Source organism: Cinclus cinclus, chromosome 24 (assembly GCF_963662255.1).
Source record: "Cinclus cinclus chromosome 24, bCinCin1.1, whole genome shotgun sequence".
Taxonomy (NCBI): domain Eukaryota; kingdom Metazoa; phylum Chordata; class Aves; order Passeriformes; family Cinclidae; genus Cinclus; species Cinclus cinclus.
Window position 1 is genome coordinate 1,827,082 of NC_085069.1, and position 13,549 is coordinate 1,840,630.

General features: G+C 48.5%; 1 protein-coding gene across 3 annotated transcripts in view; it reads left to right on the forward strand.

Annotated features, from left to right (window-relative positions):
• Window positions 1-2,301: 2,301 nt before the first annotated feature.
• The window catches only part of NSF (N-ethylmaleimide sensitive factor, vesicle fusing ATPase), a 73,855-nt gene continuing 62,607 nt past the window's right edge, over window positions 2,302-13,549 (forward strand). For all 3 annotated transcript variants that reach the window (XM_062508005.1, XM_062508004.1, XM_062508003.1), the window contains exon 1: window positions 2,302-2,324. In XM_062508005.1, coding sequence (XP_062363989.1) covers window positions 2,313-2,324 — 12 coding nt within the window. In that variant the 5' untranslated portion in view covers window positions 2,302-2,312. The remainder of the gene's footprint in view (window positions 2,325-13,549) is intronic.

The window sequence follows — 13,549 nt, forward strand, 5'->3', positions numbered from 1 at the left end:
TTTCCTAAATTCAACCAGGGATTCCAGACACAGATGTTCTGTCTCCTGGAAGCCAGAAGATTCACTCCAGGAGATGAGGGAGTCATCAGTGAAGGTCTTGGTTCCAGAGTGTGTCCCAGACCTCAGATCCATCCCTTGCTCTCTGCCCCAGGGAAGGGCTGTGGGGGAGAGCTGTGGGGCAGCGATTTGGGGCTGGCTCAGGAGCAGCCAGGTGTGGGCTGTGGTCCCCCTTAGTCCCAGATCTGCAGAGGAGTTGGTATGACCTTTGTGCTTGGTTTGGGAGAGCTTTGTTTTGTTTTTCTCCCCCTTTTGAAATGGTGAGAAGTGGGGAAGCATGGCCACTGCCTCACTGTCCCCCTCAACTATTCCCTACAAATTCATATGTTGCGTTTCCTGCACTTCTTGCTGCAAGAGACTCCCTTAAGGCCATAGAACAGAGATCTGGGAAGCTCAGAGCAGCAAGAATACCCCACAAAACTCATCCTTCAGCCAGAGCTCACTGCTGGGCTGAGCCTCCTGGCCAGGTACCTTTCCAGCTGTGCAGGAGAAGGGTGTCACACACTCAGGTTGTCACCTGAGTCACAGGTGGTGTTTACAATATTTAACAACCACTTCCCAGCACCTGTTTAATGGGCACAGTGATTTCTATCGAGGGACAGTAGAACTGCTCAGCTGCAAGCAGGGGCAACAGGGTCTCACTGCAGGAAATTGGATCCTTGCACATCAGCCCACAGCAGATTTAGGCACTGACCTCATTTTTTCTTTCCCTCAGGCCTGTGCTATGCACTGAGGTACATCCACAGTCAGGGGCACTGACCACTTTGGCTAGTGTGGTAAAGTCTCCTCAGTGCCAGTTTTCTATAGACCTGGCATTCCCCTCTGGGTCCCAGCTAACTCTGGTACCTGTTCAAGGCAGTTACAATCAGCATTAATATTTTATTATGCTGTCAAAGCCCACGCAGGAAGCTGCTGGGACAGGTTGCTAATGCATTAAAGCTCTCAGGATGTTTGGGTTGGCTTTGCAGACACCACCAAGCTTTGGGGTTGGAGTGTTTGCCATCATCTCCCTCAGAACACAAACCTTAGAGAACAGCAGAGATTTCGTCTCTGGCTGAACATCACACGGGGGGATGAGCTCTGTGAAGAAGCCATCGTCACCTCTCAGCACCACTTCTCCAGGGTGATCTGCTTCTCCGGAGCAAAGCACTATTTCAAGCAAATCCCATAGGTATCCACATCCCAAAGCCTGGCTGGAAGCTCTCAGTGCTCAGACAGGACCCGGCCGTGCAGGAGCAGACACCGTGTGGTGAGCGATGGGCTGGAGGAGCCCTGAGCCCCCTCCCCCAGGAACGAGCCACGACCTCGTGTGACACCTGCGAGGGGCTCGGTGGCGGCTCTGAGCCCCCATCGCCGCCTCTCAGGCTCACACACACCTGTGTTACCACAAATAAAAAGGACCATCAGTGTCAGCCAGGTGCTGCCAAAAGGGAAGTCCCATCAGGGAAACAGTTAAGCCATTAGATGTCATCGAATGCCACCACGATGTCTGGCTTACAACTGCTGCTGTGCAGCCTCTTTTGAGCAGGAACAGAAGTAAAGCCCGATTAAAAATTAAACTTAAACAGAATTAAATTTAAAAGAATTGTACAATTAAAAAATTCAAATTAGTATTGTTTTATTACATATAAAATGTATAGCATCCTATATTAATATTATAACATACAATATCCTGTATAATATATAACATAAATATTATCTTTAATATATTAATCTTACTACAAAACGATGAACAGTTATTGCAAAAAATATTAATATTTAATCAAAACTACATTAAAATAGAAATAAATAATTAAAGCAGGGATTGCCTAGCAGCCAGGCCCCGCTTGTCCCCACACCACGGCGCTCGGCCTATCCTGCTGCACCGCAGTTTAAGGACCAGGTTTAAGCAGCCAGGCCCCGTCCATAACACACTTCCCCTTCCCCCCCCCCCCCCCCCCGCGGATCCCCGGGAATACCGGGACCGTTGGGAACCTCGGTCCCGCCCACCCCGCCCCATTGACCAATCCCCGCAGCTCTCCCTATGACTGACAGCAATACGCCTCGCCCCTCACCGCCGGGCCGATGGGCGGGTGGTTCCGTGACGTTGCCGTCAGTGTCTTGAGCGACGGGCAGGCCGACCAATGGAAAATACTAGTCTCTCAGTGGGCGTGGCCATTACATCCCCGGGGCCCCGCCCCGGCGCGCCGCGGCGCCTGCGCTGCGCCGCCCCCTGGCGGCCGCGGGGAGGGCCTGTCGGTCGGCGCTGCGGCAACATGGCGGGGCGGGTAAGTGGGGGGGACACGGACCGGCCGCTATCGCCCATCTCCTGCTCCCTCCTCCCCTCCTGCTCCTCCCTGCGCCACCGCGGCTCTGGGAGCTTCTCGCAGCTCCGCTGCCAGGAGGCCGTTCAGCCCTGGGGGGTCCCCCGACAGTGCTGTGAGGCTGTGGTGACCCCCTCACCCCGGCGGTGTGGGGGTCCCTGACGGTCCTGTGAGGCTGTGGACACCCCCCAGTGGTGTGGGGGGCTGAGGGGTGACCCCTGTCCCGGTGTTCCCCGGGGGTTTCGAGAGGCTGAGGTGGCTTCTTGGTGATGTGGCATGTGGGACAGGACCGGGGTTCCTGTAGGAGCCGGGGCACGGCTGACCCGTCTCCGTGTGGGCTGTGGGCCGGGACCTTTGGGGACGCTGTGATAGGGGGCGATTCCTTGGTGCTCTGGGATGTGGGGCAGAATTTTGGGATTCCTTGAGGGGTCTGTGTGAGTCTAGGGAGCACCTGTCTCCATGGGGTGTGCAGCAAGATTTTAGGGTCCCCTAAAGGTGCTGTGAGGCTCTGGTGACCCCTTGGTGCAGTGGGATATGGGGATTTTTTCCTGTGGGAACCAGCCAGGCGCTGTTTTATAATGTGGGTCCACCTTTTGTTGTATGGAAACACCTTAAGGGTTGTGCAGTGGTTTTATTCTGTACTAATTTAAAAAATAAAAATTCCCTTATTAGTGGTAGATCACATCAGCAAGTGGCCAGAAGGGCTTTAAAATGTGAAAGAACAGCCTTGTCTGTGGAATCTCTTCTTGTGGTGCCTGCACATCCCCTTTTTTTTGAGGTGTCTAGGTACTGCAGGATGTGTTTGGATTGCTCTGCTCTTTGCCAGGAGCTCAGTCATGCTTTGCTGGGTATTAGCCTGGGAAAGTCACATTTTTCATTAGTGCTTGCCTCTGGCTGGAATCTTGTCTCTAGGCCAAATAATTCAGTGGTTGAAATGCTGGGGAATTTGTTTTCTAAGTGTTTTTTGCATTGTGCTGGGCTGGTGGATGGAGGGCAGCTGGTGCAGTGCTGTGGTGCAGAGCAGGGCTGAGGAACTGGTCCATCGACGTGCTGTGCGTCTCAGGTGCTCCACTGCCACCCCTGAAATGTGCTGAGTAATTGAGAAAAACCCCACGTTTTGTGGTCTGTCTCTTGTTAAGAGCTTTTCCTCTGTCCTTACTCCAGATTCCTGGTCTCACCTTCTTCCTTGCACCTAATTTTTTTTCATCTCACCCATTGCACTAACCCAGGGGAAATCTGTGAGCCTTGACTGGCTTTTTTCAGTTTTCTGTTGTCCAGAACAGGAGCCCAGTGCTCTGGTCAGTGGTAAGATCATTTTACCACACTAGATGTGTTTCTGAGACTCCCTGGGCCTAAACCAGCCCTGCTGCAGTGGTCCTGCCTTGCTGCTGCTGCTCCTCTGAGCCCTCCCAGCTGTGTCCTCAGGGAACATGCTGGTGCATGCTCTGAGTGCTGGGATTGGGGATCTGGGGAGGAAGGAGAAGGATCAACTTCAACTTTATTCTTCTGCTTTGAGCTTTTCTGCTACTAAAACAAGAGAAAATGTGCCTTTATTTGACCAGCTTGGCGAAGGAGAGGGGGATTTATGAGAATTTAAAGGCAAGACTGCCTCCTAATCTGCAGTTGGATGGGTCATGCCCTCCTTGGGTTATCAGGAAGCTTCTTAGTATTCAGTGTTTTCATGATTTGCTTGCAAATGCAGTTGTTGCAGAATTATCAGGTTATTTAATGCTGCGAAGAGGGTCCTTAAGTTGAGTGTTCTGTCTCACTCTCCAAGCTGGATCTGATGCTTTGAACGCTTCCCATGTGAGCTAACAAGGGAGCTGCCTGCTCCTTCCAGCTGGCCCGTGGGCCAGCAGCAGTGCTGGGGAGGATGGGGAGCAGCAGCAGCTCCTGCTCGGGCTGTGACACCGGAGCTGTGTCAGAGTAAACACGGAACACTTGGTGGGAGGATGGAGGTGTGTGATATTTCCAGGCACAACAGGTGAGGCTGATGCTGGAACACAGGTGCTGTTCTGTTGTCAGCATTTTTAACAGGTGCTTCAACCTGCAAGATGGGAAGAGGAGCTTCAGTGACTCTTCCTGCCCTGCAAATCTGTTCTGCAATGCCATTTGGAGCTCAATCTCCATTACTGGACTTGTGTGATTCAATTTGTGCATGTACATTCTCACAGGGAGAAATGAATGGCTGTCCTGATGTAAGAGACAGACAAAATATTTAAACTTCTAGTAACATTTTGAATAATTCAGGTGAATGATAAGCCAGGTCTGATTAATTGTGTGATGCTGTTTCAGGTCTGTGACTTGGCTCCTCTAATTGCACTGGGTCTTTCCATGGCAAGGAAGAGATGGTGATTAGCAGTGATTGAAGTTTACAGGAAAAACAGTTTATGATGATTAGAAATAATGGCTGTTTCTGTAATAATTTATTCTGTATCTCTGCATGGGGATCATTAGGCACACAGGCAGAGCAGTGAGGCATCTGCAGGAGAGGGAATGGTGGGAAGCTGCTGTGTCTAGCTGGTTATGCACCTCCTGTACCAAGTGGACCCCTGGAAGTTCCCTGGCTCTGTCTGTAACTGATTGGTTTGAACTACATCAGGTATTAGTTGCCAGAGGGATCTAGAAAGGCTAGATGATTTCTGTGCCTCATTCCAGTGAGTGTCAAGCTGTGGATCCAGCACAAGCTGCATTTCTGCCTGTGTCTGCACAGGCTGGAGAGCTCCATGGGACTGGGGTGGGGCAGGGAGCAGGTCAGCGCTGCTGACCCCTCTGGCAGCAGGGCTGCACACACGCCCTGTATTTGGGGTGCTCATGTGTGAGTGTTGGTGAGGATCCCTCAGCAGAGACACTGGTGTGGTTTTCTTTAAGGAATCTGAGCTGTGTGATAGCTGAACTTGTGTAACAGTTCATAGTTAGAAATCATGGTGTTTGGGGGATGTCCCTGGTGTAACACACCCATTTTTGTTGCTCTGCTGTTTGGGGCTCATTTGGGGCAGTGCTGCCTTTAGCCCAGCGAGAGCAGACTCTGCCTTGTTGGCTCCTCAGAAAAGATTCCCTTTGTGCTGGGTTGGAAAGGGTTTTGGATTCACTCAGGTACTGGGTGGTGTCTGACCCTGCAGAGTGGTGCTGTCATTCCTCTCGAGAGCCTGAGACTGAGCACAGGGTCCTGCTGGCATCTGGTGACATCCAATGCAGAGGTGGAGCAGGAGTGGGAAGGTGGTGAAGGGCAGACTGAATCCCTTGGTGTTCTGTGCTGCCAAAGGCATTGCTGGCCTAACCCTGCTCTCTTGTGCTTCCAACAGCCAGCACAGAATCCCAGAATGGTTTGGGTTGGAAGGGACTTTAAACCCACCCAGTGCCACCTCTGCCATGGGCAGGGACACCTTCCACTGTCCCAGCCTGCTCCAAGCCCTGTCCAGCCTGGCCTGGGACACTTCCAGGGATCAACGGGCGGCCACTGCTGCTCTGGGCACCCTGTGCCAGGGCCTGCCCACCCTCCCAGGGAAGAATTCCTTCCTAACATTTAATCCATATGATATACCTGAAACAGCATTAGCCAATTAATAACGTTTGGCTTATTATTTGCTTGAATTATTTAAAAATACTTAAAATGTAGACAGTGTGTGTTTAGGGTGGATGATTTGGTAGGGACTTTGAAATAATGGGAGCTGGGCTTTATGTTTATGGGTTAAAGCTGTAAGGTGATTTCTGATAACATATGGAACCAGCCTTCAGAGATGCAGGCGTTGTCAGGCATCTAAAAAAAAGTTTATGAATCAACTTAGTTCCTTCTTGCAGCCTGGTACTGTTCCTGCTATCGTCACTTAGGGGTTTTTTTAGTATTTCCTAGTTTGTAATATGAAGAAATGGGTTTTTAGCAATGTTTCAGGGAAATGGGAGAAAACTCTATTTGAATCTCAGTTTCTGTGATCACTTCTGCAACCTCTTAGCTGTCTTGAGAAATCATCACAAATGAAATTGTGGCCTGCTTTTGGGACTTCTGCCTTGCTGAATTACTTAAAGTAAGGTCACATAATTTGTTAAAAACTCTGAAATTATTTAGAATAACATTCTGATGACCATGTGAATGTTCATGGGTATGGGATATCTGGCCCTGTCATCTTTGAGTACTTTGTTCCTTGTATCAGTGTTGGAGAAGCAGGGTGTCCTTAGCTTGTGCTTAAAAGGTCACTGCCAAAGGGAGATATCAATATCAGTGCTGCCTCTCCATCTCCAGATTTTGGGGTGCTGGTGTATCATACCTCTTCTATTATGTGGACCTTCCAGAATAATTAAACTTAGCTAATAATTTTTTTAATTGGAAAAAGTATTTTAAAAAAGTCAGAGAATCTTATTGAGGATCATTTAAAGTGTGAATTTCTTAAGTAATACTTTTAATATTTTTTTTTCCACTTAGCAAAGATCTTCTCTTTTCCTCTCCTGTTCTGGGTTCTGTGCCTCAGACCACAGAGGTCATTCAGGAGAACACCCTGAGGCTCAGGATAAACCCTGACTGAATTTGGAAGAAATTCTGGCATAAAATCAGATCTGCTTGAGTCCACAGAAAAGCAGTTCCTAGAAAGTAGTGGTGCTTCTATTTTGCTGAATTATCCACCAGGCAGGACGTAGTTTCAGTGCAATGAAATTACTATTAATACCTTTTATTTTACATTAAAACAACTAAAATGTAAGTCCCCATGTCATGGAGTGATGTTTTCTTGATCCAGGACATATTCAGGTGCCCTCACAAGTGCACCTTGTGGGCTCGAGCTTTAGGGAGAGCTGGTGCAGTGACACCCCTGAGGAGAGGTCTGGGACAGAGATCTTGGGAACTGCAGTGGACTTCAGAGGATGAGGTTCAGTGTGGGGCTCTGCACGATGTGTTCAGGATGCTGTCTCTGGCAGAGACCAGAGTTTTATGGTGAAACACCCATATTGACCATCTCCAGAAGGCTTTCAGACCCCCAGGAGTTGAAGAGCTGTGTTGGAGAAGGTGTGTGAATAGAAAAAGCCAAACAAAAACCCAGTTGCTAAAATGAATGGAAGAGCTTGCGGCGCAGTGCCCTGGAACTGTGTCTGAGCCAGCTGCTTGTGCTGCTGCTCATAAACCAAGGCTGCGTGTGCAGCTCCTCAGGCACTCCTGCCCTGCTCCTTCCTGTGCAGGCACATCCTGCCCTCAGGGAGGGTAAAGGTTTGAAGTATGGAAAGATTTAACACGTTTCTCCGTTCTCCTGGGACGCAATAAAGCAATGACCTTCTATCAAAAAATCTGGAGTAATTGATGCCCTGGAGTTGTGTCATGTGCTTTTTCTGTAAAAAATAGAGCAATACTTGCAAGCTGCTGCATCTGAAACTGCTGGTGACTGGATGGAGTCTGGAACATCAGAGTCATGGGAAGTTCAGTGCCAGGTGCTACCCTGTGCCAGTGCTGGGCTGAGCTCTAAGTCCTCAGGGACAGCATCCTGGGCTTTCACAGGGCAAATTCCAAGGGGGATATTTTTAACACTAATATATGTTCACATTGTCCCTGTTGCCACTAGGTAACTTTTCTAAATAAATGGGATGAAATTTGCATCCATGAGCTGTCCTTACTGCTCACGTGGCAAAATCCTGTGACCTGCATCCCAAGCCCACAACTTCTTCTGGTGGGGTGGTGCTTCATTCCCTTGGCATTTTTAAGAGATATTTAGATGCAACACAGCAAGCAACAGTTCCCTGTAATTAAATTGTTGATCATTCTGGCCTGAGAAAGGAATGTGAGGCAACATCCACTAAAAATAATGGATGAGTTAATTAAAATGCACATATCCTGGGTCATTATTGCTTAATAGGAAGGTGGAGCTGCTGATCCTGCTGAGCTGTCAGAGCAGCTCCCTGGCTCTGTGGCACAGGAGCTCAGGTACAGGTGTATTTCCTAAAATCACTTACTGATCACATTGTGAACAGCTGATCTGGAGAAGGACAACTTTGGGCAGAGCAACCTCTGTAATTTGACTGTAGATGCTCTGCTTGGAGAAGCTCTCCTTTAGCACTCTTGTTTCTTCTGCTCTGTTGGATCAGGCAAACCCTTGGAACTCTTTGTTCTTGGGACTGTAAATTGTCTTTCTGTGAAGTTGGCAAATACTGGCAATAGCAGAACGGGAGTCCCAAAGCTGTGAGCACCTCGTTAACTGCTGTAAACAGCCTTGGAGTGACAGAACCGCCCCCTGCAGATCTGAGTTCATTTGAGCTTTGCAAACAAAGGGAAGCAGCAGTAAAACCCAGTATCCTTTAATTGTGAAGAAGCCCTGATAAAGTGGCTCTGGAGTGCCAGGACAGGCAGTAATTCCTGGATTCAGGGCTGCTCTCACACAGAAACTGGGAAATGTGTTGAGTGTTTGATAAAGAGCACCCAGTGAAGAGTGTCTGCTGTCTCCTGCTGCCCTCTGTGCTGGGGGAGAGCTGGGAGGTGATTGCCAGCGTGGGAGTGGCTGGGAAGGAGGATCCATCTCATCCAGGCTTCTCTGGGGCTGCCTTGGTGGCACTGAATGATTCTGTGTTCCCTGGCTTTGTCAAAAATATCAATATTAGTTCTGAGATTTTAGCTTCCCAATGCATTCCTCTTTATTAGGAGAAGAAAATTGGTATTTCTGAGTATCTTGTCTAGAGAGAATGCATCTCCTTCCTGAAGAGAATAAAAGCTTCCAGCAAACAAATAGAGGTCACATGGAGCAGGTGGAATGGCCAGGCATGAGCAGGGAGTCAGGGCTGTGTGTTCCAGGGACCGCACCTTATCCTGCCAGCACAGCCCTTGCAGGTCTGGAAAGGCCTGTCTGCCAGGTCTGCTGGTCCAAAAAGTTCCTTGTAAGTTGATCTCCTCTTGTGGCTGCAGAAATATGGAAGCTTTACTTGGTATTTTTTGTCATGTCCAGAAAAACCCCTCTGCATGCTACTAAACTTAGTTAATTTTAAAAATTATTTAGAACCACAGCATTTAGGACAACTTGTGTTCCTGAGTCTGGTCCCTGATGGTGACAGCATGTTGTCATTCCTTTTATGAATAGTACAGATCTGTAATATTTAGAGGAGCCTTGGTTTTGTCTTTATTGTTTCCCCCTGTCACAGAGCTGGCTTCCCCTCCAGGTCAGGAATGCACTCTTACCTGCCAGCCAGGAACTCTGCTGGTGGTGCTGTTTTATGCCCATTTCTTGTGTCCTTGAGTTGTTGCTCAGCTCCGTGGTGTGTTATGGGTGTGGAGAGCAGGCACAGTCCTTGGGCTTCCCCGTGCTGGGAGCTTGCTTGGTGCTGATCCAGCTCTGCAGCTCATCCTCCTGCTGGAGCTGCTGGTTGTCCCCTGTGTGCAGCCAGAGGTGCACTGTCCACCTCTGTCCTGGTGTCCCTTGGATCTAGAGATAAAGGTAGAGCTTTGTGGGTGTGTTTTGTCAGGAGCTTACTCCAGGATAATGTGTAGCATCTATGATACATCATATCAGTTCCCTGTTTATCTTCAGAGCTCCTTTGACATCATAATTCTTCTTGTAAATATTCAAACTTCATTTTATGGCAGACTTGTGGTGGTGAGGTAGTGTTTGATTTGGAGTCAGCCATGCTTCCACACAACCCACAGAGGCACCTTTGCTTCCCAGGAATTACAGCTGCACACATGGTTCTCTGCCCTCTTTGGGTGGTGAGGCTCTGGGCTCTGAGAGACTTTGGTCCCCAACAGCTGTTACAGGAAAGCTTGGGTGCTTTTTGGAGCAGGGCTCCCCATCTCAGTGCAGCTGGCAGTGGGCTCTGCTGGGGAAACGGAAATGTCTGGTACCCAGAGTTGTCACGTTTCCTAACACTCCTCTGCCAACACCTATGTGCCAGAAGTTCTGTCTCTGTGCACCTGCATATACATGGGATGTGTATCTTTGTCTGACTTACACAAAGGAGAATTTAAACATACAATATTGAACAATATTTGTCTTGTACAAACCATGTGAGAGCAGGTCACAGGACCAAACCTGCCTTGGCCTTAGAGGCTGTTTCATAATCTCTTGCTCAGCATTAGGCAATGAAGTGAGTTCAGATGTCTTGGATGAGGAGCATCTCTGCCTTAGCACTTAATGTTTCAGCTCTTCTCAGTACCAGCTGTCAGCTGTTCACTTCAGTCATTATAACCACCTTATATCTGTGAGAAACATGTTTCTCCTTGGCTTCCTCTACCATCAGCCTTAATGAGTCACAAGAGGTGAATTGACAAAACACAGAAGGTGTGGTTTATGTATGTGTGAAAGTACCCAAATAGCAGCACCACTTTCTGGGCTTTGGCAGGTGTTTGGGCTGGATGATCCCCATGGGGCCCTTCCAACCTCAACTGTTGGAACTGAACATGTGAGCTTCTTATTTTCTGTGGAGGAAAACGAGTCCTTGCAGCTTTGGAAAAAAAAAAAATCTCTGAAAGATCAGAGATATTACGGTGATCATTTCTATTATGTAGCTGTTTGTTCTTCAGGGTAACTTTTCTTTGTAAAAATAAAATATGTCAGCATCATTAAGCCTCCTGGGTTTTGAGGCAATGTTTCTGCTTTGTCACAAACCCAGGGGCAAGGTCCTTCACGTTTGTCTCTCAGAGTAAGATTTATCAGTGCATTGTATGGTCTTGTTTTCCTCTTGGCAAACAGAGGGAATGCCAGAACAGGCTCTGGACAGGCCAGGTTTGATAGCAGGTGCTGCCTGGCTGATGTTGGGTGCTGGATGATGGATGCTGGGAATGCTTTAGCAGTGTGCCGTCACCTCCTTAGGACTGTGCTGTCCTTGGAATCCCCTTTTTTGCATAAACCAGAACAATACCTGGAGGCAGGGAAGATTCTTTTGCCTAATTTAACACTAATTTTCCTTCTTTAAGCCCAACCTGTCTATGTTGTGGATGTGGATGTAACAGCAGCATGTGAAGGTGTGCTGTCACCTCCAGGCTGGCAGTGCTAGGGGGTGACTGCAGCAGGTGGCATCTGCTGTCACCTGCAGGAGTTTGCTCTCTGGTTTGTTAGAGCTGTCTCTGGTGGTTGCCAGCAGTAACCTGCCAGTTTGCTTAAAATTAGTTTGTGTAAATCTACTTTGAGATTCCTGGGAATACTCACAAGGATTTTTCTGCCCCTATATCCTGTGTTAGTGCTGGCAGTGGGTGTGGGATGGCAGAGAGGGGAGAGGGGCAGGTTCTGGGAGTCCTTGTGCTGCTGTCCTGGGAAGCTGGAACCCAAAATGCGAGAGCTTAAAGTGTTCCTGACAGCAGCACCAGTGGCATATGCCAGCCATGTGTTCCAGCCCTGGACTGCTGCATTTATGCCCGGAAAGCTTCCTCAGGAGCAGCCTGTACCCGTGTCCTGACTGTGACAGCTCAGCTGTTTGACAGAGACAAGGATGCAATCCTGGGAGCAGCAGCTCTGGGGAATGAGCTCTGTGGGGAGGGCTGGTAAGGGGAAGCCCCTGCAGCTCCCCCAACAGCCTGTTCCTCCTTCCTGCCTGGCTGATTTCCAGATTAATGGTCCCCTCTTCCATGATCAGATTTCCTCAAGCTGTCCCTTGCACCCTTGTGGAACTCCATGCCCAGAAGTGACCCTCCAGTCTTGCAGATGTATGATGTTAAAAACTTTTCAGAATATAATGTTCTGCGGATCTGCAAAATCTTGAAGCTTGAAGAGGGTGTGTAGTGGAGGGCTAGGAGCAGAGATGCTGCCTGGAATGTTGGTCATTGCCAGGGAGAGATGGGCTCCTGCCAGACACCCCGGGAGGAGGATGAGCTGAGCTCTGGCATGCTTGGCACGGCTGCTGTTGCTGCAGCCACATTATTTCCTGTGTCAGACACCCAAGGGTGTTCTGCCATCATCTCTCCTCTGCTGCAGAGCTTGCAGTTGTTGCTGGGTTTGGAATGTATTCCTTGCTATTCCTGCATTTCCTAGAGCGTGTGTTCCCTGTGCAGCTTGGCTGGGCACTCGCTGCGTGTAGGAAGCAGTTTGTCACCGAGGATTAAAAATGCACTTGAGGACTAGTGCTGTAAAAAGGTTTAATCCAGGAGCTCTGTGTCCACTTTTCTCCAGAAATATCCCCTATAATGCGTTTTATCAGGGCATGTCCTTCACAAACTGGTGGCCTGCAGATGGAGGAGAAGTGATAAAATGGTGAATGTTTGCTGTGAAGTGCCCCAAGCCAAGGAGCCTCAGCAGGCAGGTCGTGTATCTCATAAATCCACTGACGCAATATATTTTATTACGAGGATATTTGAGTATTTTATTACACTCAGCATTGAACATTTGAGTATTTTATTACACTCAACATTCAGGTAGATAAATCTGCTTCAGGCCTGAAAATGGAATCTTTTTTTGGTTGTCACATATGTCAAGGGCAATTGAGCATTATTCAGTAAAAGTAATGAGTTGATCCTTTTCTAAATAGCAAGTACTTGAGACAAATCATGTTGTGCCATGAAAGTTGATCTGAACTTTAGAGCAGACTGGCTGTGGGCCAGCCTGGGGGGAAATTTCTCTGATTCTTGTCCCAGAGGGACTGGGGGAGGAAGGCTGAGCAGGGCAGTAACTCCTGGGAAATGATTTAGATGTGTGTATTGGGATCAGCATGTTTCCTGTGCTTGCTGCTGGGATTTAAGGGTGTCTTAAGAGGAAATCCATCCTGAATTACTTTTAGCAATGGGTTGACACTGTCAAATGGTTTCTGTTGCGCTGCCTGAAAATTTGTATCTGACAGCGGTAGCTGTGCTGTGTTTCTCAAAATGCCACCTTGGGGGCAAGTTTAGCTTTTTCCCCAAATGAAATTTCTTCAGTCCATAGCTAATGATAGAAACATCCTGCCTTTTCCACCCCTTTCTCCACTTCTGGAGGCATTTTGATCCCAGTTTTCATCGTTGAGCCATTGTTTTGTGGTATAATTCTGCAGGAGCAGGTGGGTTGAGGATGTGGCTGAGGTCCCTCTGCTGTGCTCCTCCCCATGCTCCATCCTGCCTCATGATGGAAACAGGCAGCTTGGGCTGGGAGTGCTGCTATTTTGGTTTTTAATTGCTGATTGATGAGTAACAGTGGAAGGGACAAAAATGAACAGATAATCTTGAAAAAGGATTGGTCCTCTGACATTAGGGAATAAAAGGAGGGGGAGGTCTCCCCCACAAAATTTGTTGCAGTAGTTTTTTTCATAGTGATAGGCTGGAATTA